Source organism: Aspergillus karnatakaensis (genome assembly GCF_047715665.1).
Source record: "Aspergillus karnatakaensis strain CBS 102800 unplaced genomic scaffold BJY04scaffold_5, whole genome shotgun sequence".
Taxonomy (NCBI): Eukaryota; Fungi; Ascomycota; class Eurotiomycetes; order Eurotiales; family Aspergillaceae; genus Aspergillus; species Aspergillus karnatakaensis.
The window spans coordinates 621574-645964 of NW_027395717.1; the positions used below are offsets into that span (position 1 = coordinate 621574).

At 47.2% G+C, this 24391-nt stretch overlaps 7 protein-coding genes across 7 annotated transcripts; 6 read left to right on the forward strand and 1 right to left on the reverse strand.

Moving 5' to 3' along the window:
* Nucleotides 1–315: 315 nt before the first annotated feature.
* Nucleotides 316–1525, forward strand: BJY04DRAFT_214133 (uncharacterized protein; the record flags this gene model as incomplete). The annotated part of the gene is made up of 2 exons (XM_073715128.1): nt 316–830; nt 880–1525. The coding sequence occupies 2 exons, from the start codon at nt 316–318 to the stop codon at nt 1523–1525; spliced, it is 1161 nt and encodes a 386-aa protein (XP_073575752.1).
* Nucleotides 1526–2310: 785 nt separating this feature from the next.
* Nucleotides 2311–5859, forward strand: BJY04DRAFT_230153 (SNF2 family N-terminal domain-containing protein; the record flags this gene model as incomplete). Its single annotated transcript, XM_073719227.1, has 11 exons — nt 2311–2435; nt 2485–2776; nt 2838–3469; nt 3526–3627; nt 3673–3896; nt 3944–3977; nt 4029–4222; nt 4266–5079; nt 5131–5322; nt 5378–5528; nt 5579–5859. The coding sequence occupies 11 exons, from the start codon at nt 2311–2313 to the stop codon at nt 5711–5713; spliced, it is 2895 nt and encodes a 964-aa protein (XP_073575753.1). The 3' UTR covers nt 5714–5859.
* Nucleotides 5860–9713: 3854 nt separating this feature from the next.
* Nucleotides 9714–11100, forward strand: BJY04DRAFT_119720 (uncharacterized protein). Its single transcript, XM_073708310.1, has 2 exons — nt 9714–10205; nt 10258–11100. The coding sequence occupies exons 1-2, from the start codon at nt 9793–9795 to the stop codon at nt 10955–10957; spliced, it is 1113 nt and encodes a 370-aa protein (XP_073575754.1). The 5' UTR covers nt 9714–9792; the 3' UTR covers nt 10958–11100.
* A 142-nt stretch (nt 11101–11242) lies between these two features.
* BJY04DRAFT_179572 (uncharacterized protein) lies at nt 11243–12638 on the reverse strand. The gene is made up of 2 exons (XM_073709917.1): nt 12158–12638; nt 11243–12097 (listed from the first exon to the last, which is right to left on the reverse strand). Exons 1-2 carry the CDS (start codon nt 12568–12570, stop codon nt 11341–11343), a joined length of 1170 nt encoding a protein of 389 aa, XP_073575755.1. The 5' UTR covers nt 12571–12638; the 3' UTR covers nt 11243–11340.
* A 5015-nt stretch (nt 12639–17653) lies between these two features.
* On the forward strand, nt 17654–20682 carry BJY04DRAFT_205190 (DEAD/DEAH box helicase; the record flags this gene model as incomplete). Its single annotated transcript, XM_073713567.1, has 14 exons — nt 17654–17825; nt 17885–18247; nt 18283–18466; nt 18533–18605; nt 18669–18795; nt 18897–18970; nt 19029–19155; nt 19236–19455; nt 19491–19751; nt 19920–20054; nt 20117–20302; nt 20362–20386; nt 20432–20562; nt 20607–20682. 14 exons carry the CDS (start codon nt 17654–17656, stop codon nt 20680–20682), a joined length of 2154 nt encoding a protein of 717 aa, XP_073575756.1.
* A 1605-nt stretch (nt 20683–22287) lies between these two features.
* On the forward strand, nt 22288–22590 carry BJY04DRAFT_214137 (uncharacterized protein; the record flags this gene model as incomplete). The annotated part of the gene is made up of 3 exons (XM_073715129.1): nt 22288–22377; nt 22449–22526; nt 22576–22590. The coding sequence occupies 3 exons, from the start codon at nt 22288–22290 to the stop codon at nt 22588–22590; spliced, it is 183 nt and encodes a 60-aa protein (XP_073575757.1).
* A 1014-nt stretch (nt 22591–23604) lies between these two features.
* Nucleotides 23605–24376, forward strand: BJY04DRAFT_179578 (uncharacterized protein). Its single transcript, XM_073709918.1, has 3 exons — nt 23605–23742; nt 23801–24055; nt 24127–24376. Exons 1-3 carry the CDS (start codon nt 23695–23697, stop codon nt 24283–24285), a joined length of 462 nt encoding a protein of 153 aa, XP_073575758.1. The 5' UTR covers nt 23605–23694; the 3' UTR covers nt 24286–24376.
* The last annotated feature ends 15 nt before the right edge of the window (nt 24377–24391 follow it).

Genomic DNA, 24391 nt, shown 5'->3' on the forward strand with positions numbered 1-24391 from the left:
CTGCCTTGATTTTTCTTCGTAAGTCACTCGCTCACACCGATAATATGATGGCAGTGAGGCTGCTATTGACTGTTCTCTTGCAGGATGCGGGGTTGAACAGTTCACCTTTCCAGCTCAGCCTCGTCGGGCTACCCACATATGAGGCACGAGGCTCTGCCATAACCAATATCTCAAAAGGAACGACAGGAACGCTCCAGATGCAAGGGAGACCCTGTTTATTTGGCCATAGTGTGCCTTTCGTCTGCGATCCACTTCTTCCCACATCAATATCTGGGATATCCGTCCTCTTTATCGAGACAAGTGCCAAGTTTATCCATGGCCGAAGCATTGGGGGCAGTCGCAGCCTGTGACCAGCTATTCGGCACCTTTAGGTCTCTGTATAGGGAGTTAAAGAAAGCGTACGACATAATCAAGCATACTAGGGGGGACATTGGGCAGGTGAAAGACCGGACTAAAGTCATGAAACAGTTATGGCGCTTTTTTGGCGACACTATGAGAAAGGTTAATGAGATCGAAGAGTTTTCAGTTGACCTCGAACGCTACCGAGGAATCGACAAGTCCTTGAAGAAACAGTCCAGCACAATCATCCACAGGATTGAAAGTATTCTCCGCGCCCTTCGCCCTTTGCTGCCCAGAAAGCCTATATCTCCCTTGAAGGATTTCTCCGTCCGACTTACTTGGCTTTTTCGCGACAGAGAAGCTATGCGTCTTCTTTATGTCGATATGGAACTTCTTGCGCGGTACATGCATATCTTTATTACCCTAGTGCATACACAGATTGCGGTTCGGCAATATGAGCTCACTAAGTCTACAGCAACCCAGGCTCAAATGTAAGTTCTAATCATTACTACTGTGATCCGTCCTACTGACGCCATGCAGAGATGCGCTGAGGTATTCGCTCAAGAAGGAGCTGAAGGAGATACGCCAGGTTGTGGAAGAAAAGGCGGCCAGACTAACAGTGCCTGTTAATTGGCAAAGAGAAGTACGGCACGAGGTGCGCAGGGCTGTCAGGCACGAGGTCTCCCAGATGCGCAGCGTTGGCCTAGTAAACGGCTCGAGCTCGGGTTCATCGACTCCCTTGTCGCCTTCGGCACCACCCCCTTCAACGCCTCCAACCACGCCATCTGAGCCGAATAGCACCATGCCTATCGTTGAGGAGTCTATTGAAAGATCCGAGACAATAGTTGAGCCCACAGTTCCCGTCGTCTCCAGAGCTTGGGCAGTACACGACAGCTTCTGCTCGCCCTCAGAAACCTCATACGTGAGCCTTATCAACGAGACGTATCGGACGCACGAGAATGTCGAACCTCCTGCTCCTAATGTTGCGGTCGACATTTCGGAAGCAGCGGATATAGAAAGCAATGGAGGCGATGGAGGCATCTATATGCCAACAGCTTTGTTTGGCCCGCCCAAACCCGGGCGTCGCCCTCCCCCTGCACAAGTCTCAGTCGCCAGCCTTAACCAAAACCCACGGATATCGTCGATATCTCCAGCCACCAGGTTTTTGAGGGGAGGCGAGGCATGAGTTCTTTCAAGAAGGTCGTTATGGCCGGTCAGCTTATCAGGCACTGGTCCCATTGCTGTTTTCAGGCGAATTTCACCGAAGAACATATTATCGTTGCGGGCAGATTTATTACTGGTAATGACTTGATGTAATTAGGTTTATGTCTTCATTTTTTTCAGTTTGATGAGAGCGCCGAATTCAGTATTACTATTTACCGCATAACTATTTGCAGTGTGGGAGAAGGTAGATTGCTCGGAGTGGAAAAGAGCCGATGCAGTAGCCTAATTTCACTGCATTTTTAGTTTCTTGAGAGGGTGTAGTGTGTACTACAGCTACTCCTTCCCTGGAATCTGAAGGAGCGTAGTCCAGGTGCTCATGATTGTCGGCTGTTTCACGAGGACTCTAGGAAGCGCTTGCCTATGGGTTTCATCGATGGAAATGGACGAATGAAACGAAAATGGGACTCAGGGGCCGCGCTACTTGACGCCTAAATGTACTGCACTTTTAGTGTCTGGGGCGGGGTAAATTTCTTTATTCAATCTTGAGCGTCGCTGCATTTTTAGTGGCTGGGAGAGGAGGACAGTGGACTGGACTGCCAGGTCAGCCTCACTCACAGCCTCAGCCTCGATAACGATTCGAGTCAGCCTAGTCCCCCTCGGGCGTAGGCGGGACTTTCACTTTTGATTCCTACATAGACCATTGCCCTAGCATCGACTGTAAACTTTCAAATCATCACTGACAGTTGATAGCATTTAACTGAGGTGAAACCCTAACTCAGCCCTAACTCAACTCCGACCGTGCTCCCGATGTCGCTCAACAGCCTCCTCAACCCGACGGGAACAGATGAAGATCAACACCAGAATGGGAATTCTTGGCCAGTTTCAGATCCGCAAATAAACGTAAACTATGCAATCTCTGGTCCAGAGCAGTGGTATATATTTATCTACTCTCAAGTGAGGATGTTGACTGACGAGGAACAGGCCAGCGACCGCCCAATATGGCGCCCCTTTCGCTTATCCACAGGATATTCCAGATGCCACTATGTTCGATGGCGCCGATCTCGAAGGCACATTTGATTTCGATCCATCCATCGATGGATTCGACAGCACAGGGGCATCCCTGTTACTGCCGGTATCCGACAACGGTGGCTACAGTAATACCTCTTTTGCGTCGACACCTCTGAGCTTTGCAGACGATCGCGATCCGAGTCAGGATATAGTGATGGCTGATGTCCAGGGTGTTGAGGCAGGGACACAGATCTGCTATGGGATGGTGAGTCGCTGGGACAGGAATACCCAATAATTGAATGCAAACGACGACTGACAGTAGACAGCTCATCCGCGAAGTCGTTCGCCTTGTAGGAAAAGGTCAAGACTTGCAAGAGAAAGTCCTGAAACTGCGAGAAAGCAATCAAGACCGAGCCCAGTCCTTCCGGGTCAGACAGTCAACAGAGAATGGAAAGTTCTTTCTTAGATTTCCGGACGGGAAGGACATGGGATATCTGTCAGAGAGAATGACCAAGACGCTCCCTGCTCTGATCAACCTGCCGCAGTTCCAACTTGAGGCGTTTGTGCACCCGTCTACTATTATTGAGTCCATACGAAGGGCTGGCAAGGCGAGTGACGCGAAGATCCGGGTTCATATTAATGTTTATGGCCTGGAGGCGACGGCTGATCAGGTGGGAAAGGAGTTGTCTGACCAGGGGCTGTTTCTTCAGGCGCCCGAGGTGTGTCCGCCTGGTATGAGATATGACAATCCTCACATTTTAAAGCTTGAAGACATGGACGAGACAGATACTGAGGAAGAGGAGGAGGCCGAGGAGGTAGAGGTAGAACAGGAGGAAGAGCCGCCTGAGGCTGATAAGAACTTTGATGAGACCATTGCTGAGGTCTTCTCCAACCTGCGCCGGCAGAACGGGCTGAGCCGTGTTGGGGGTTATGAGAACCTGGAGCACGCACTCTATCCGTACGTACTGGGCTCTAGAGGTTGCACACCCATGGGAGATACTAATCAGCCCCTAGACACCAAGAGGAAGCACTAGACTTCATGGCGCAACGCGAGACTGGTATCATCGCCGAGGAGTATCGACTTTGGAAACCTAGAGTTATTAATGGGGAGCAAATGTAGGGACTCTCTAGCCACCACCGACCTAAAGCTGACGCACGCAGGTTCTTCCATGCTATTACCGACATGCAGCAAAGCGACGAGCCGGACGAGAGTGGTGGTGGGATCCTTGCTGATGAGATGGGGATGGGCAAGTCTCTTACAACATTAGTCCTGATAGCAAAGACGAAGGAAGACGCACGGCAGTGGGCTGAACAGCGCAAGCACCTAGCAGATACGGTCGCAGAGACGCCTTGTCGAGCAACTTTGGTGGTTGTCCCGTCGCGAGGTAAGATTGATCCGTATGTCGTGTTATGCTTTTGGCTCACAATTTAGTGCTCATTAATACGTGGCTGAGAGAGGTCGAAAGGTCAGTCCATCAGCACCACTGCATGTGTGACGAAGATCTAACATCAGATAGCCATATGAAGGGCAGTCTCAAGATCATGCTGTACCATGGCCGATCGCGCAAAGCGGCCATCCAGGAAATCGAGCAATACGACATCGTCATCACGACATACAACACCCTGGCAAAGGAGCATGTACCAAAACTCTTTGGACGCGGTAAGAGTCCGCTCCATGAGTTCGAGTGGTACCGTGTGGTCCTGGATGAAGGTGAGCGCTATCACATCAATTCGGGGCAATACTGATGAAATAGCACACATGATCCGTCGTCGGGAGACAACCTTCCATAAAGCTGCGGTCGAGCTACGAGCAAAGTCACGATGGTGTCTGTCAGGAACTCCCATACAAAACAGTCTGGGCGATCTAGCCTCCCTCCTAGCCTTCATACAAGTTCGTCCCTTCCACGACCCGCGAAACTTCCGCCACTGGATAGCCTACCCATTCGAAGACAAGGAACTCAAAAAAAGAGCAATTCATAAACTCACAATTCTTCTCGAAGCCGTATGCCTGCGAAGGACCATCGAGAGGGTTGATCTGCCTAAACCACGAGAGAAAACCTGCATTGTCACCCTGTCCGATGAAGAGCGCAAGCAGTACACTCTTACCAACGCAGACATGCAACGCTACAGCGTGCAGCTGGTGGGTGAGTACAGCGAGCGCACAACACCCTTCGGCATGTTCCAAATGTACCTGCAGCTACGGAGCTTCTGCAACCACGGAACATACCAGCCACGATTCTCCTGGGCAAAGCATCACTTGCTTGATGATGAAGCAGATGCTGTTCGGTCCATCGCTCGGACCGGCTGGCAGCGATGCTTTGGTTGTAGACAACCTCTGCCTGTTATACCACGCGATCGACGACCCCTGTACGTCGAGGGATGTAACCACATTCTCTGTGACGAGTGTTGCAAGGGAAGTAGTGAGGTGCACTGTCCACTATGCGAGTCCGTCCGACGGCCTCAGGCAGAAGATACAGTTCAAGACAACTATCTTCTGCGAGAGGGCTATTCGTCTAAGATGGAAACCCTTGTGGCAGATGTGAAGGACGACCTAGATACGACCAAGAGGTGAGTTCAGTATATTTTTGCATCCTGCGGTTCCGCTAATAACCCTCGTAGTATCATTTTCTCATGCTGGACGAGAACGCTTGATCTTATTGCAAAGCACCTACGAAGAGACGATGTCCAAATCCCATTCCGCCGCATTGACGGAAAGACCCCGCCGGCGGAGCGCCAGCGGCTCCTGGATGAGTTTGACAGCACAGGCAGAGTTCCTGTGCTTATTATGACAACTGGCACGGGAGCCTTCGGGTAAGCGTTGGCCGGCCGCATTTTGCTTGCCAGAGGCAATACTAACGTGAGACAGATTGAATCTTCAATCCGTAAATCGGGTTTTCATTGTGGAGCCGCAGTGGAACCCTAGCGTTGAGAGCCAGGCTGTTGCTCGTGCCATTCGCCTTGGTCAAAAGCAGCAGGTTTCGGTTACGAGATACCATGTCGAGAATAGTATTGAAGAGGTGAGTTCCATGCAACCCGAGATGAGATTTCGCGCTGATCTATCATGCAGGATATGTGCTTGCAGCAGTTCCATAAATTGGAGATCAGTCGGATGAATTTCTCCAAGGATGCAGCAGCTGTACAGACTGGGGAGCTTGTGACGACACAATTGCAAGCACTACCTGACCATGCAACCAACGCCTAAGTGGCACTGTCTCACTATCTGATGCTGTAGATCATCCGATGTGCTTACGTGGGGTCGGAGTCGGACACGCATACGGTGATTTTAACAACGAATTAGTCTCACTCGGCATCTACAACCTGTCCTTACATATTCGGAAATTATCCTATTCCACATCACTGGTTAGTCTTTATGGACAGTACTCGTTTCTCAAAGCGCCCAGTGACTTGTGTAGACTGCTCAATCATATGCCTGTATGGACCCCTTTTATTATCTAGCACTGCTACCAGGTGGGCATAGGTATGCCTTTGGGCTCGAACGTATAGTGTGACTAGAATAACTCCACATCCCTCTCCAAACAGCACTGGCGCTTGTCCACGGACAGCCGGACTGGATCGTCACTTGGCAGCTGAGCCCTGCTGGCCATCTCTGCTTTTTACCTCCAAAACGCGAGCGATGAGCAGAATGCGGTATACCTGGGTAATTTAGCCCATTGTCAAGCAGATGTGCCCGTGTTGATTTCCCTCACTCCCATTGGGAAATCATTTGTTGGTCCTATTTGTTCCAGACTGAACAATCGTTAAGATTATGCCGTGATAAACCCAACACCCACAAATGATTAAATGGACAATCCCCCACCCCTGGGTCGTGTCTAGTAGGATAGCGCAAGCCCACGACCGCAGCCTTCGGCACAAGTACCACACACATTAACCCTGTAAAGCGAGGACCTGTGAATTGTTCCTTTGCTCCTTCCGGGATAACCCCGGCTGGGCGGCGAATTGGGCTGTAAATGTTCGTTGAGGTCTCATTCTGAGGGGCACCCAATTTGTATGGTGCTGTCAACTCAACTAGCTCGAAATTTATTATTTTTTTCTTTTTCTCTAGCCTTATATCTAGTAGCAAAAACTTATGTGTCTTTTGTTTCTACACCCGCTAACCTCCAGATATTGGGACATTGCATAGCCTACTAAAACATCTCCCCTTTCAACCATCTTCATTCATGAAAAAGACTGACCATCTTATCGCTCAACAGGCTCGGTTGAGTTCGAGTTATGCATAATGTCTACTCCTTTCCATCAGTGGTCCCCCGTCATGCACCTTTGCTCTCCCCCCCCCGTCTTTGTCTCTGCCTTGCTAATGCCAAGTCTATGTGTCACATTTGATCTACCTGGATGACAACACAGAATAGTCGTAAAGAACGTGCAAAAAATGCGTGCATGCTCAATCCACAACTCGCTGCCTATGATCTCAATTCTCATTGAGCACATTCTCGTGAGGTTTCATTAGTTGTTAAGTGACTAATCCCTTATTCTTTCAGTCTTCTGCTCTCCATCATGGACGGCTGTAAAAAAGCATAATATCATAACGGTTGCTTATTTGCTGCTGCGATATTGCCAAGCTCCAGGGCTAACAGGGCTTCACCAAGTTCGAATCGTGCTTCCGAAACTTAATGAGATCATCGCATACTAGTACACACCAGACCTTGGCGAGAATGCACATTTCTATATATATCAGTCACAGATAGTCGCCTTTATCAAGGGCGATTGATGGTGATTGATAATGGCGGCGCGATGGTTCTTACGAGCTATTTGAGGGACCTGGCGGTGACACGAGAAATCCTGTTGCGGCAGTGACACAATTACTCGGGAAACTACGAGAGAAAGCCACCGCGGATGACGTTCCGGAGTAATATTAGGTAGTCAGTGAGTCAAACTTGTTATGTACCTACCGGTGACACCAGTTGATGTTCCTTCATCTTCGCTGGTCGTAGGACCGTAATTTGGCAACCAACTGGGGTGGACGCGCAGTGTCTAATATGGCTGGTGCTACACCACAAGCCCTGCGCATTGAGTCCTAGCACTTAGATTATTCGCTTTGGGGCTTGCCACCCTTGCCATCCGCCCCCCGTTGCTCCAACCTGCTAGGCGTTTAAGCTATTAGCCAAAGTCTGTTGTCGACTTAGAACCCCAGGCAAGTCTCGCCAAACATTGTGGGATCTAGTCGGTTGTGTCCCTGGTGGCGTACGCTTGGGCTAATCGCGGAATTTCTTATAATGCGACGCAGTGACCTGGGTTCTGTAATGGCTCCACACCGTCATTCTACGGTGCTAGTATACCTGTTCTAGGATGCATGGTTCTAAGTTTATTCCAGTCCTAATAAAGCTGCACCTGGTATTGGTTCTTCGCTGGATTGAATTGCTCCTAGAATCTCTTCACATACTTTCTCATTCGTCCCACCTCCAGAATTTATGGTTGGCCATACGCGGCTCAAGATCTTTCGTCAGATATTCGACATAATTTTGAGATCTGTCTTGTCTTTTTATCGTTTACTTGCTGTCGACCGATGAGGACTTTATATAGAACTGTGGTGAATCCACTGAAAGGAATAATTTCTCTGGAGAAGTGCGCTAAAGGCGCTAAATTGGTACCTCAGAAGGGTCCCCATACTTGGAAAGCATTGAAGACAAACAAGACGCCAGTAACATCCTAAAATATAGTAATTCATTAAGGCAGACCTATAGCCCATTTAGTGATAGCTACAGATTGCTATCCCAGCGGCCTTTTTACGAGACCCATAGTCAGCTTTCTGTCGTGTTATCTGTGAGCGTCCTCCTACCTCTAGGCTGTAAAGATATTCGCAACACATGTAATGTTTTCTTAAAGGAGAGATTATAAGAGCTAAAATAGCCTGCAGATTCTTGTACAGATATATCTTGCCTGATCTCGATCGGGTTCAAGAAGCCGAAGTTTCAGCCGTAATCTTGAATATACTTCAGACGATCACGGACAGTGGTTAGTCGTAACTGATAGGATCCAGTTGTGCTGAGGGCGAAACTCACCAAATTTGATTTAAGAATTTTTGTGAATTTTTATGAATTTCATATTTTTTATTGAGAATAATAAAAATATCTATCTTTTACTCATTATTATAAAGTAATATTTTTAATACCAATATTTTTGGTTTTCGTCTAATAATTCTTAACATTATTAATATTATATTAATAGCTTTTTAATCAAAAAGATTATTAAAAGTAAGGCTAGATAAAATAGCTTACTAATAAGAATATCTATATAATAACTTTATATAATCATTATTTAATATTAACTATTTATTATATAAAATTCTAGCTTAATAGCTCTTAATTTAATAAAAAATATAATATTTTAAAAAATACTGATTTTCTAATTTTTGTATGGGAAAAAACGATCTTCAGATGTGTTACGAAAGAACCAACCTCTGGCTTCTTTCTTACCCTAGTAACCTCTCGTAAGCTCGCAGCGCTTGACTTAACTTACTTAACCCTTTCTTTCCATAGCTTCTCGTCTAACTAGTATGAAGACTAGTCACGGTCGGGGTTGAGCTTAGTCAAAGTAGGCAAGGCCAAGTATCTTACGTATAGAATACCTGTAGAGTAGTTCGTACGAGTATATCGCTGTTCAAAGGTAACTCTGAGATAACAATTGTAATTAATCACGAAGAACAAGTAAGACTAGATATAGTGGTAATGAGCGTCCTTAAATATCCTCCGTGCCATATCATTTGGTATATCAGTAGTAGATGGTTTGGTATACCATCTACTCTTGGCCTACCATCCATATACCATCTCGTATACCAAATGTCTTGGCGGTGCGACAAAGGTTCCTTCTTCTGATTGGTTCTTGTTAGCGTGGTCGGGCTCTTCCCGTTGGCGGTGGACTCGATAGGCTGTCAGGCTCCCGCGGCTGGCCGTGTCTTAACAAGATGGTAGTGATCGCCAGGCGGTAACTAACGGTATGTTAAGCGATCGAGCTGCTTGATTCAGATTTAGTGTCCTCGAGCCTAGAGTTCAAGACAGCCCACAAGATGCACATGACTGATACTACGCAGATAGCATTTAGCCCATGTGTGAAACAAATAAAGATGTGGGCCAGCCATCTAGATAGATATCTAACTTACTATATCTTGACTAAGCGAACTTGAGCCTCAAGAGTAGGCGGGCGGAAAAATGAATCACCGCCCTACGCCGGAACATCCATGCTGCAACCCCGCATATTGGATGACAGAGGTTGGGCAGGAGGTTCAAAAACTATCTTGTTTGCCACTAATTGTGCACCTTCAGCAACATGGAAGATCAAATTCCAGCTGACTGTTCGCTGATTACCCTTACCGGATCTGCTGCCCAGGCCGGTGAATTATTGTACCAAACCATCAAGCGTTTCCCGAACAGCAAGCGAGCGGCCCGAGAACTGCAAGACGAGGTCCAAGCCCTCTTGCAAGAGCTTGAAGGCCTGAAGCACCTCGCTGTGAACTATGAACGGGAGCTTTCAGTTCTAAAGCTGCCTTTACTCCAATGCCTTGTTACCTGCAATGGGCTCAGCGACCGAATTGACCAGTGTATTAAGCACTCTGACGGGTCAACGACAAGGCTGGGGGATTGGACTAGACTACAGTATCTGGGTGAAGGCCTTGTCAACTACAAAAACGTACTTGCAAACCACAAGGCAACTATAAGTATTGCGCTAGGGGGTGTGACTTGGTGAGTTATGAATTCTAGTCTTCTGTCATGAATGGTCCTGACTTGTTATCAGCCAGTTTATAACGGTCACACGCCAAGTGCTCCAACGATACAAAGGCATGATACGATATACCACCTCTGACCTCCACGATCGACTGGACGAAATCGAGGGGAAGCTGGGCACCAGCCAGTATCTAGTCAACCCTAACGCCACCATCAGCCGTGAGGAGTTGCAAAAGATGGAAGATGAAAAGCAGAGTACAATACAATGCCTTCATGTCTGTAAAGGGGTCTCGGATTATATTGAGCAGTATTCCGAAAGCGAGAACAGAACGGGAGAAGACCCTAGCGCACCTGACGCGACAAGTCAACAGATTGCAGGCGACTTTCAGAAAATCAAAGAAGAGAGAGAAACAACCTCTCGGAGGGTGGCAGTCGGAGCTGATGCCTCTAATCTCTCTAAGAATTCCAGGGTGAATGTTTTCGAAGACGTGGCGTCTTTAGATGATGCGCAGCAAGTGTTAGTTTCCACCATTGGAGACTTGTTGAACGCTAAGCGGATATCTACTGGAGCAAGGTCATTGCAAGTTCTTGGACAAATGTCGGATGAGACACTACAGTGCATATATTCTCGACAGAATGGTCCACTGGAGAATGTTGTAGTTGACATCGAGCAGAAAGAAGGAAATGACTTTCGTAGTCGGTATGGTACAGGTCGCTCGATTCAAGACGAGAAACCAGCGAAGCCAGGCAAAACCAGCTCAACTCAATGAAGCCAGTGCTTTCAGTCAGATCAATAATCAAGCTTACTATCACTCTACCAGCCTTGCCGAAGTGAGCCTATATGCTTGAAGCCTTTCTCTCTGTATTCAGATATTCGCCCAGATATAGCCTGCTTGTAGAGTAATTCTTGATGCCGATGAATTATCTAGCCTCACAGAGGCTAATTTACAGACAATTATAATAGGTGGTCTTTTGTCCATATAGCAGCAGTCATGGTCCCTTATTCCTGTAATAGATGGAATAAGAAGTCTTTTCAATATGATATAGAGATTTCAAGCTCGAACTTCTCATCCATTACAACTATGAGATTAACGTCGACCCAATTTAGAGTGGCGCCAGCTCAGCTATAAGCGTCTGCTCATGGTCATATTCCTCATTTGTTAGTGTAAACACTGGGGGCCGTGGTATCCACAAAACCGCTCTGTATGGTATCATCCGACATTTGACCAAGTATTAACTTTGACCCGCTACCCGACTTGATGCGCTTGGCAGAGATAAGGTCCTTGAAAGTTGTCACCACTGCTAAATGGCTATTGTCCCCCGCGGTGATATCCTCATAATAGTTCATGCCTCGTTCATTCACTTCCTTGCCGGCACGCTTGCAGAACTCCAATAAAGCTTCGGTGCCTTGAGCCTCTTCCTGGAGAGTTTGTTGCTCAGAGTTGTACTCATCCCTTAACATTGGAAGATCCAGCCGGGTCAATGGGACGTTTTTGTCGACTTTGTAGAGGTTCTGTAGCAGCTGTATCTTCCAGCTCATAATTTCCTTTTGCGCTGCATTCAACCCTTCTGCGTTGATCAATGAGGATAGCATGGGCCTCTCATTGGAAGAAAGCTGTTGGGAGGGCTCCTTGGATGCGTTTTCCAAATTCCCCAGCAGACTAGGCCTTGACTGATCTAGTAGAGTGAGAAACTTCTGACAGATTTCAAGGCTCTTTTGAGTGCTTTGTTTCTCATCCTCCATCCTTTGGAGCTCAGCCGGGTCAATTGTTGTGTTTGCCAAGGTATTGAGTGACAAGGTCTCCACCTTGATGCGAATATCTTCTAGATGAGTTTCCAAATCGCACTGTGTGTTCTGAATAAGGTCCTTGTACTCGTCAATGACATTTTTTGTGATCTTCGTGGTATGACTGTATGAAAACATTAGTACTACCAACGTAACAGAGTAGCAGTCTCCCGGAAGCTCGTACAGATTCACATATGCAAGAGCAATTGTTATTGTTGATTTGTATCCACCTAACATGTTCTTGAAACCTGAAATATCTTCGCCCATATACTGTATCTTAAGCCAGTCACGTTTGCTATACCGTTCTGCTGAGGAATGCTTTGTACAGTGTATGACCAGAGCATTAAACTCTGTACAAGCACCGGTGCATCTTTCGAGAGGGCGCTCCAGGGCAGTAAGATCGATATCAGTGTCGCCGGTCAACACTTGCAGAGTTCGCAGGACTTCTGAGAGATCCTGTAACTCTTCTCGAAGCTCACGAATGAGCTTTTCTCGTGACTGAAGACTTTTTACAGTCTTGTAGAGGCGGTTGGTGGCGTCAAGGGCAAGAACCACAAAGGTTGTGATAGCAGATGCAGCACCAATGGCTTCAGCCATGTTCGATAAAGGACTTTTCCAGAGGAGCAATAAGATGTGGATGGAGCAGCCTTGAAATAACAGCGGCTGGGTGGGGATATTTGTGACAGATATCAAAGTCCGAGCGCATTAGGAAGTCAGAAAATTGTTACTTAAATAAAACAAAACCCCAACCTAACTGGACAGTTCGTAATCATCCTGGCGCTAAGAACCGACAATTGATTTCCAAAAATAGGATTTCCCGAGATTTAGGTCGCTTGGGGCGCCTCAAAAGTCCAGGTTTACTCATTTCGACAGTCAGTAGAAAGGTAACCTCCTAAAATTAGTACATTTATACCGGTAACTGCTTACCCGCTGCGGGTGGACGAAGTCAGGGCTGGTGTCTCCGCCAGTCATCGGTAGAGGCTGGCACTACGACTGGATTTCTCCAAATAGCGTTGAAATGGGACGCGATCGTGTCCTCTCATTAGCTTTGTTTGTCGGCTTAGAAGTGTGATGGGATGTTCCATCACAACCCGGCGGCTAATGATTGGCACAGAGCTGCTCCCGATTCACTACCTATCTCAGCCGCTGCTGCCAAGACTGCATCGACTTGATGCGTGGGAAATCTTTCCTCCGCCAGCATTGTCTGGCCCCAATTTGCAAGATCTAATAATCTTCCCGTTGAATCAATCATGATGGAGTAATATCGCTCTGTCCTTGACATCGCCGTTTTATTTGCCAGACGCCTACACCACCGCCATTAATCGAAATCTTCCTGAGCACACCTGGGTAGTCACCTCGTGGCTAATCAGTACCGGTACTGCCGCTGCAATCATTTTTGGTTGGGGAAGGAAGAGTAAAAACAACTCGATGAGTTAGAAGATTGCAGCATTCAAAGTGTGAAACTACTTACTTTTCCTTATGGTACAGCGCTACCTTCCAAGGATACATCCAAACTCAGAGATCATAGACTACACAAACCCACGTTGAGGCTTCGGACGGTCGGGAATTTTGGAAAGCAATAACTCAAGCTATTATATATATTCGAGTCAAGTAGTGAACCCCTCCCTGCAGAGTCGTTTAATCTCCGACAAAGACGTGCTGAAGCAAAACACGTGATGGGATGCTTGGGTGGGCGACTGGAAGCTTGAATCCTGGGTGGAAATGTGGCAGGTTATATTATATAGCCTCGACAGCGGCTCTTCTCAGACTCATTTCCGCAGGTCCTCGCATTCCAGTATAAAGTCAAGCCCTGTGAAATCCCTGTTGTAGTAAATTTCGCCTCTTTCTGGAAGGCCGCCTGATACGCTATGTGTAGTAACATCACAAAGCCTCCACACTTGATCTTGATAGTACCCACCCGGGCCATCAGTATCTTTCTAACCCTCTACTAAATTCTTCCAACCCCCCAGGTGTTCAAACTACAAGCCTTAGCGTGTCATCGACCTAGAGCCTCAGCCAATCTCCAACAAAGGCCTTAGATCAGATCGGTTCCGTGTCTACCAATATATTACTAAAAGAAAGCTACGGGCACCAATACTCTTATAATTCACTTCCTATGCTAGCGGGTGATTTGGTGAGTAGTGAGGTGAGCGTAGGGCAACACTCACCGAGTCACACCTCGGACACAGAATATTATAATACCTTCCGCGAGCGGGCGAGTATGGAAACCTAGTAGCTGAATCTCCTAGTGATTCAACATGAATCAATACCTTCAAAGCAAGAATAGCAAGAAGAGAACGCTTAACCCATCTGTCACTGTCAAAAGTGTTTGGTTATGTCTAGCGGGTGTGGTTGTAGCGGCTCTCGGATTTAGAACTATTCTTGCTATGGCCGTCGAAATAATGGTTACATGAGACAAATACAAGCATCAAGATCCAAGAATTTTTCTGATTATCGCCGCTGCGGCTTCACCTATTTTTCTATTATCTTGGACGAGGTTGTCATGGGATTGTCAAATCAACAGTTCCCGATTTTATCGGGCCAGTGTTAATAGCACGACCTGGCGATGATTCGCCGGGGGGCTTGCGGAGTTGCTTCCTGAGTTCAATAAGATTATCCAAGCTGGCACCGATAAATTGTTGGAGCTCCCCTGCACCTCGTTCTTCTCTAATACGTTCCATATCATGGATTGTACCATTTAATATGAGAAGTCGCATGAGCAAGGCAGCGTCCTTAGTCGTCTTCTTTGCTGCTGCGTGCAGCGCCGTTATTCCAGTTCTTTCACGCACTTGCCATGGGTAATCGACCGGCACCCCGTACGATAGTAGCTGTTTCGCTAGAGAAAGCGTACAGCTTGACTTTGCTATTCGCACCAGGATTGTTCCCAGCATACTCGGTTGACTGTAGTCTCTGAGTCTCTCCAGAGTGTGTTGCAACCTGGTTTCTTTTAAAACACTACCCCTAATGTCGGTGAAAATCTGTTGCTTGAAAATGTCGTTGATCATGTCAGAACGGCATGAGAACAATTCCGTGCGAGTCAACCCTGGTTGAGGTTAAAAGGGGGCTCTCTTAACCTGCTGATTATGTACTCCTCCCATCTTCGATATATCCCCTTGGACTTCACGCTCAAAGTGACCTTCTCAGACTGGTAGAATCGAATGGGCTTGCTCTCGCAATAGCCCACTCGGCACACCCAGCAATTTTACTCCGCACCGCTGCCTTTGCGATTTGCAGTGGCACAGATATCTTGTTGAGCGGGGCAAGAAGTTTTGTCATGGCTAGAGAGCCCTGTTCGGCTGCAGTAACCCTAGCAGAGGCAACGACTTCCGGTGCCAGCTTTTTCCCGCCTGGTGAGGATATCAGGCGCTGTACGTTTTCGGCGTCACTTTCTGTTATGAGCAGGAATAGAAGAGGCTGGACATCCTCGGATTTCAAGCTCGATAGGTCGTCTGCACTAAATTTTGCACTATAAACTGAGTTGCATGTTCGTTGCATCTCCTCTGCACGTTGAATCCTAGAGTATAATAAATGCAGTTCGGCACTGGGCATTTGATGGGCCGCTCATGATTTGTGATATGGAAGTCTCGCTCCTGCCGTGTCACAAATCTCTGGCGACTGTACGTGCAGAACAGGTATGTGCATTTGACTAGGCAGGGGCCGTAGTGGGTCTGCATTGTCTGAGCGACACCATCATCGCTTACTAGCGCCTCGTAATGATTTTGAAGCCTGACTAGCATTTTTGAGGTAGTTAGAGGGATCAAAGTTGACCCAGGTTTTACCTATAACAGGTCCTGCCGTAAGCTACAATTCCTGCTTCTTCGCGATGGGTTCGGAGACTTACTGTTATTCCTGTTCCACCCCCACCGTCTCTCTGCAAGGTGGAATTGAAAAACCTGAAGGGCGACCTCGTATGCCTTTGGATTGTGCTTCTTATAAAATGCATTTGTATACGGGGGTGGTCGATCATCGATTATGGCCTGGAATTCATGATTCATATATCGCTGAGTCAAGTAGTCTAGGAGCCTGCGAACGAGATACGACTCCGGGTGAATGCTACTTAAATGTTGAAGTAGTGTAAGCAAATAAAAGTGTGCTTACTGAAGAAGTCGATATTTACCGCACATAGTATCAGCCAAAATCTGATCCTCCTCACGGTCCGGGTCTAGCAAACCCGAGGCAAGGTAAGCTAGAAATGCCCCTGTTGAATCAGTGCGGCTTCTCGCTTGTCGATATAGTCGGCGATCTGGAGGCTGAAAATGTGACTGATGTCGATGCTAATCGATGTCTTCCCGGCTCACAGTGCAGCACACGAAGGAACTGGACGACGAAAATTTACTCTTGGACAGTGAAATGGACAACCTGCAATTTGCCGTCAATAATCTCAACGAGAGGACCACACATGGAAAGAAAATCTTGCGTGGCAATATTTAACGATATCCAATCGGTGCGCTTGGGGTTGATGTCAGTTGATAGAGCTTGTTTCATTTCGAAGATTGTCATGGGTATTGGGGCACATCGAACCCAGCCGAGAATCTTTCTACTCCTTTCTCGGCGGCGAAAGATCCAACTTATTTATTCTCTGAAAAATTCGCTGATAGCTGGTTCAATGTTTAGGCTGGGTATTTGATTTTCAGACGAATGAGGATTGGATTGAGGCTCACGCGTCATTTAGATCGTTCGGCGTCGCTTTGAGCTCATGTCGAATTTCATCAATGCTAATCTCATCCACGCTGTCGAGAACAATCCGTGCAAAAAGGAACATGCCTGAGGATTGAGATGTAAGTATTACGTTGCTTTTAAATAGAGAATGCGCAGTGGGGATATGACAGGACAAGGGTTGGGAATTCACCGTCTGCCTTCGCCGATAAAGGGGATAGAAGCCCATGCAGCTCGAGCCTAGTTTTAGTGTCAAACCTCCGGCTGCTTATCCACTCAATAGACCTGGTACTGATGTAAGATTGGATGCTGCCAGAATTTCTCTTATTCACCTGGATGAGTGCCGCCTTCTGGTCAAGTGATCTGCAGATGTTGACCTCGGATCGACGACAAATAAGAAGGCGTAGGTCATTGCGTACTTTTGTGAGCTCATCCAAACGTTGTAATAGAATCTGCCGTTCAGAGCGACCCATTTCATCCAGTCCATCAATAATGTAATATGTAGGTCCAGCTGCCCGAAGCCAGGTCATGAACAGGTCCAAGACATATCGCCTGTTTCCACGCAGTTCGCGTTCTGTTACCTCATTAAATACGAATTAGAGGTCGGTGTCGTCGTCTGCCGCTTGGTAAACAAACGACTGTAGCACAGACAGGGCAGACTGATTGGCATTATTTGCATAAGTGAGGAAGACAAACAGAATTTGGGTTTTTAGCTGCTGCCGTAGGTGGTCAATCACACCACCGCAGAGGTATATTTTCCCTGCCCCCGGGATGCCCTGTATCCACAGCCATATGCTAGGTTGATTAGCATTTTTCAAGTCCCCCCGCCACTCACAGAAGGATGTGTCGTCTAGCAGCCAATTTTCGCTGCCCGGAACAGATCTGTTACGAATCCAGTCCAATCAGTCGTCGTACAAATTAACGGAGATGCGGCCACGCAGACTGATGAACTTGTGTTGGTGCTGAAAGATATTCGTTTTATGGATATAAGTGAATGAATGTTAATTCTTATGTCAAGATTTGTATGCAGGCCGCTTCCCGCGGGTGGAGAGCGCCACACGAGTGTACCCCTGTGACTCTAAGATTCGAGAGCCGGATGGTGTGGATTGATAGCAAAGCAACGTATGATTGCGTTGCAGTCCTTGTATCCGAAACACTCTCATGTATTGTTCGTGAATATGCCGTGACCCTGACTGGTACAGTATGCGGCAAAAAAAAAACCAAAGAACTCATGTCCTGAATGGGTCTGCGGGAGTTGGAATGAGCTCCCTTGGGATGAGCAACGAGACTGGGACAAGATTCCTTTCAGTCAGGCTTATCGTATACGGGCTTCTGCAGCAAAAGGATGCTATCGCGCATGTCCTGGCAGAGGGGGGCTTATTACTTCAACATCCCGGACAATGGGAGTTTGACCAAAGTGTAAGTTATAATAACCCCCAATACCTCCTCGGACCCGGCCAAAAAATGCTACCCCTAGAGGAACTTTCAATTGCGACTTGTTGCGTTACGCGTGAACCGCATTCAGCGCAGGTTCGCGGCCTATTCGATGAAGATGAGATTGGTCAGGTCCAGAGAATATTCGACACGTCGTCGATGTCGTTTGGCTTCATTAAAAAGAGTAAGCAGAGCTCGAGATTAGTGAGACAACTAAAGAGGTACGGTGTTCTATTCTTTTTTTTTTGATGAAGAACCAGCTGCATCTGAAATGTAACAACTCTCCCAAAAGGCATCAAAATGAGGCATTAATGGTAATGATCGAGAAAGAAGAAGGCACATGTGTTAAGGCACGCTTTCCAACAGTCTGGGAGGCATTCACAAATTCGAACGACACGGTTGTGTAAGGTTTTTGCAGTGGATAGTGACCTTGTGAAAGATTTTGACATGAAGTACGCTTGTCATCTAGATATCAAAACATTATTACAGAACTGTTCAACTCAGCGCATCCTCCCCCACCTGGTGGAGGTATTTTGGCAGATGTATTCTTTCCCTAATCGTAAGAATATGAGAGAGGTGCAACCTAGCTAAAAACAAATATCTAGGAAATGGGTCTAGGAAAGACTTTGTCGAGCCTATCACTTATTTGCCACTACTTGGACCAGCTAGATCAGAGTCCAGACTTTTGCCAGAGACTTCCAAGAACTGCGCTGATTGTAACCCCCAAATCAAGTACGATAAGACTCCAATCCAAGCCTAAGGCTATTGCATCGAGACAGCAATCGCTAACGTTTCTAGCTATCTAAGAATGGGAGAACATGTCAACCTGTCAGGCATTTTTATTTCTCGTTTCCGGCTCTCTAGTAGTCTATGTTACACCACCATTTATCAGACCGTTCACTCACAAGTCCACCCAAGTCATATTCACGAAAAGATCCGATGACTACATATCTTCGGTCAAACAGCAGGAAACTGCACGGACCCTTGGCCAGTCTGATGTTGTGTTGACCACATATGATACACTTAGACCTGAGGGAATTAGAAAAGGCCCCTTGTTCGAGAATGAGTGGGCCAGGGTGATCCTTGACGAAGGTAGTCCTGTGCTTGATCTCTTAAGATGTATAGGCTCAGTTCCTCAAAAATTTCGCTAACCATATGGGATGTACTTACAGCCCACAGAATTAGAAACCGGAGTTCAAAGACGTTTACAACCGTATGTGGCCTACGGAGCCGGCGCAGATGGTGTCTTACAGAAACACCCATTCAAAATTGCCTTGATGATCTTGGTGCTCTATTGGAGCTTACCAAGACCCCTTCGCTTCATACTGACAACTTGATTGCCAGGCCGATGCCGGAAAATAAAAAAAAAATAGCATTACTATGCTCCAAAAGGTTGTGGCGGCAACTTGCTTGTGAAGAACGAAGAGCAACCACTCCGCGGAGTTGGATTTGCCACGTAAGCTGGAAAAAATAGAATACGTGAGCATGGGTCGAGACGATAGAGAACTATATGAGTTCTTCAATCGTTTCTCGTTTTCAAACACTAAAAGTATCTTGGTCCTGATCTCGATGCTTCGGCTCATCTGTGATTATGGGGAGGTCCTACTAACAGAAAGGGCACTTAAAGCGTGGAGAGAACGTGATGAAAAACTACTGTCTTGGGGAATACTAGAAGCAAATGTCACGCAGTGTGTTTCCTGCCATATTAATGTGGACGGAGCTTCCGCGGGCAATTTTAGCAGCGAAGAATTGAGCTGCGGGCATGTCAGCTGCGTAACAAAGTCACAAAGTTGTGGGAGCCCATCTTCCTGTCCAAGCTGTGATACGATTTGAATACCCTCACTGTTATTTAATAGTGAATCGACATCTCAAGGAAGATCAAGGAACCAAACAAGACAGCGATATCCACCGTCCGCCAAAGTGGAGGCAGTTTTACACAATATTTCACTGAGGCAGGAATGGATGGGCTCGGATAAGCAGCCCTGCAAGGCGTACCATAAAAAATCACCCTGATAATGTGTGAACATTGCAGCTGCTTGCTAACTACTGGCAGTGTAATTTCAAGTTACTGGACGAAAATGCTTGATCTTATAGGAAGCGCCTTTGGCGAGAGAGGACTACCATTCCAACGTATAGATGAACAGTCATCTTTGCCTCAACGTAAGGCATCCATCCAAGGACTTTCCAACGGTTCACAATGTAACATCCTGTTGGCAAGTATTGGACCTGCTGGCGAAGGGTATCATCTTTATTCTTCATAATCCTGTTTGGCTTTCTCCCCGCTAATCATGACAATAGTATCGACCTCACCTCGGCCAACCCAGTCCATATTATCGAGCCTCATTGAAATCCTATGGTCGAAGCCCAGGTAGTTGATGGTGTGCATCGTATTGGACAGAAGCAGGATGTCGAAGTGGTCAGACATATCGTACAGGATTTGATTGAACTGGTAAGCCCTTGCATAGTGGCTAATGGGCTGTACTCACTCCAGGTCATACAGTATGTTCGCTTGGGTCCAGAACCACAAGTTACGTATATAACAGAATTTCTCTCATCGTCCGAAAAGAGTATGGAGACGGTGTTGGATGTGCGGTGGAAGGTGAGTCTTGCAGCCCGTGAAATTATCGGGGCATGTTACTTACCGCTGTTTCTAGAAATTACTAGAGTTCCTTGAATAGATTCCGTGCTGTACTCCGAAGTTTGACTTTCAGGTGCGTCAAAATATTGCCTAGTTATGGGCGAGTGTTTTTCCACAACCATCTCGCAGATCATTTTAGCTCAATGGGTTTTCATTATCAATTACGCAGGCGAAAGATGACAGATTTAAGACTATCCCAGCTATGGACATAGTCTTTTGAGTACTTAGGGTACTGCTGTATTAGCTATCTCACAATAGCTAGGCTTAACGGTAGGTTTGAGATTATCCTACCTTAGAAGCTGTCCTTCATGGATGTCCTTGAGTTAATGATTCGGTGAGAATATGTACAGCGCCAAAGCGCTCCTAACTCACATGTAATGGTGTAGGTAAGTAATATATCGCAGTTCATCACGGACGTGACATAATTATCTGTACTTAACTACTAGACAAGTATAAAGGTCTGGTTAACGGAATTTAATATCGAAGCTGTGATGAGTATATACGTAACAGGGATTGGTCGTATACGAAGTTAGAGCAATCGCTTACTGCTAAGAGCTGCAGATGGGAATACCCCTGTAAAAAAATTTAAAATCAGTCATTTTCAGCATTGATCTCACAAGTCCTCATATTCTAGTTGTTAAAAAGCCTCTAGATTCCCTCCACACCGCACGCTCTAGCCCGGTCGCTCCGCCCAGCGACAGAGGCTGCACTAACGTCCGGAAGAGGCGTTCTGCACGTCGATCCGTGGGGATGGAGTAAGCGCTATTCAATGCCCAGCGCGGAATGTCTCTTCATGTGTCTTAGCTGGGCTTACGCGGGCTTGCGAAGCAGTTATGGCCCCCAAGTGTTTGCCAAAAGGTACGCGGGGTAGATTGTGGCCTCATGCCTTGTCCTATTTTGCAAGAACGTGAATATCAATTTGTTGCCAATATCATTGGGCACCAGGCCGCGGACAAGGCTCTTCAGATTTTGTTAAAGCTGTAGGAGATCTTCCAGGAATAGGACCATCGCCAGCCAAGATCGCCATTAGTCTGAGGTAAGACGGCGATCACTCTCAGGCCTCCCATCTCTATCCCCAGGCTCGGCAGACAGAAGGATGAGCTGATGCAGATCCTCAAAAGCGGGGAGAATGAATAGGAGCCGCAGACCCTTTCGTTCAGTGGTTAGCTGCAAGGTTCCCTTGTGCCCCCTCCTGTACTCATTGGAAGACAGCATCTTGCCCAGTCTCACACTCTTCAGCTCCTGTACCTTGTCTTACGCCTTCCGACTTGGCGACAGGGTTTATCCTTGTGTTCTGTGACAAATGCTACGTCAACGAGGCTATGCTGTGAGAGATGTTCGTAGCCTGCTCCGGACATTCTCCGGACTCCAACTCGCTCGGGGCTTCGGACTCAAGGTACTGCGTACAGAGCAGCTCTCTTTCCCTAATCAATGTATTACCTTCTATACAACAGAGTGAGGCTCGAAAAGCATAAATAGCTCGCCATTACCCCTCGAATTCCTCATCTTTCTTCATCATCGCATCATCTTCCATCAAATCAATCACTCTACCTTATACTCTTACACATTTGCTTATATCATTCAAAATGCGCTTCATCGCCATCTTCGCTACCCTCCTGGCCGTTGCCACTGCCGCTCCTTCTCTTGACAAGCGTCAGCAGGGCGAGAACTGCCGTGTATTTTTTCTTCCTTCTCCTTCCATCACAGGATGGAGACAGTTGTGGGTGAAATACTAATGTAGCCACAGGAGATCTTCTTCCCCGACAGCTGCTCTGCCAACGGACTTGTTGAGTGTGATGGTGCTGGGTCCATCCGTATTTGCTGCGTATGTTTTTCCCTTACAATGCATAAAAACGTTCTGACATCGTCGCTAGACTCGCTGCTACTAAGTGTAGCATTTTCTCTGTCGCTCGGTGGGCTAGAGTAGTGCAGGTTCTTTGAGAATTTAATGGTTGTTCGGATCTTTGATGAATATTGACGGCCAACCTTCCTAAGAAATCTATATAAATCATTTCTATAAATGCCTTGGGGCTGTGGGGAACGGGAGCTTCTAAATAACTCCAGAGGGTTACTTGCTGCTGAATACACTCGTTTCTGCCACGAAGCCAAGAGCCTTCTTCCACATGATCATCAAAATTAGGGACCTTATTTCCTTTGGGAAGTTCGCTCCGGAGGATCTGATGACCGTCCAGTAGGCATTCTGTTGCGTTGCCATGCTGTATCCAACGCGAGTACGTGGGTTTGATTCGTTATATCCGCAGTCAGCCATTGAGTAGGGCGGTTCAGTTCAGCCTCATGACATATATGATACAGATAGATGTTGCTCCCTGTGCACGGCTAGTCGTAGACGTCCAAGATCACCGTCAACGAGGCTGAGCATAAGCTACAGTACTCAGCAAGCACATTGTCAGCTACCACTTCTGCTCAGGGATATATCACTAATCAGGGCTCATTCCCTGCCAAGGCCAATCCTATATGAGCCAGTGGCTCTATCCAGTCAAGACAAACAAGGAACGGGTAGAAATACCAACAGTCATATACCTTCTTCGCGAACATTGGTCAAAATAAGACTAGACCCTGCATAGCCTCACGCCGCTTAAACCATCGCTCACCCAATAATTGTGCTGGCAGTACGCCTTGAATCGCGCCATAGCAAGCCATTTTTCCTCATCGCAAAGGTTGAGCAATCAAGACCAATCACTAGGCTCAAATAAAGAACAGGGAAAGTGGCCCCCACTGGGCGCCTATCGCTTGGCCTGTGGATATGAGCTTAATGAGCCTATACGAAGAAACCTATAGGAGGCTCACTGTCCTTCAGCTGGCCCCCAAATTGATGTCACGACCACTCAAAAGGCGGTAACAATTGATGCACACTCTCGTCTAGGAGTAGTGGAATAGATACAGCACTGCCTCCCAGTAGAGGTATATAAGGGAGGGAATAGTCGCGTTGTTGTGATTCAGAAGCACACAATCCAGTCCATCCACAAGTCACCATGCATTTCACAAACCTCCTGACGACCATCTCCCTCCTCTCCACCGGTGTGAGTACCCTTTTCAATGTTCAGCAAGCAATACAAGATCACTCCTAAAGAATCGCAGGCTTTAGCAGCCGCCCTCCCATCCGAGGCCGACGCCAACACCAATTCCAACAGCCTAACCAAACGCACCGACTTTAGCGGCGCAAACCTCATCTGCTACCCGGACCACATTTGGGATCGCGCCGGCCGCGAGGCAATCAATAACGGCATCGACTACCTCCGCGGCGTCCCTGGGCAACCCGTTGCAGGTCCCGGACCCGGTGCCTGTGCGCGGGTCAGCTGCTCGTACAATTCGGCGATTTGGTGGTGTAATGACGTACGCACCCCTGAGCCTTCCTTCTGTATTTCGAAAGAGTCTGTTATGGCCAACCTGACTTTGACATGTAGGATCCCGCTGGAAAGACGTTGGCGAGCTTTGGGAGTATCGCGGACGGAGCGCGGCATATCTCGCTGAATTGTAACACGGGAGGGTTCAATGGGGTTCTCTCTGGGCAGGTGTTCCATCATACGGGCTGGAATGTCATTGTTCGGAAGGATGTTTGCTAGATTGCCTTTTTAAGCAGGAAGGATATGGTACTGAGTAGGGAGAGTAGAGGATAGGGAGAGGTAGACAGTGCAGTAAGAGCGAGCAGGTGACCAATAGTTATAATGA

Coding starts and splice junctions, on each gene's coding strand:
- BJY04DRAFT_119720 (XM_073708310.1), top strand. CDS start 9,793: ATGGAAGATCAAATTCCAGCTGACTGTTCGCTGATTACCCTTACCGGA. Junction 10,206..10,257: donor GCGCTAGGGGGTGTGACTTG/GTGAGTTATGAA, acceptor ACTTGTTATCAG/CCAGTTTATAACGGTCACAC.
- BJY04DRAFT_179572 (XM_073709917.1), bottom strand. CDS start 12,570: ATGGCTGAAGCCATTGGTGCTGCATCTGCTATCACAACCTTTGTGGTT. Junction 12,098..12,157: donor GCTCTTGCATATGTGAATCT/GTACGAGCTTCC, acceptor GTTTTCATACAG/TCATACCACGAAGATCACAA.
- BJY04DRAFT_179578 (XM_073709918.1), top strand. CDS start 23,695: ATGCATTTCACAAACCTCCTGACGACCATCTCCCTCCTCTCCACCGGT. Junction 23,743..23,800: donor TCTCCCTCCTCTCCACCGGT/GTGAGTACCCTT, acceptor AAAGAATCGCAG/GCTTTAGCAGCCGCCCTCCC. Junction 24,056..24,126: donor CGATTTGGTGGTGTAATGAC/GTACGCACCCCT, acceptor TTTGACATGTAG/GATCCCGCTGGAAAGACGTT.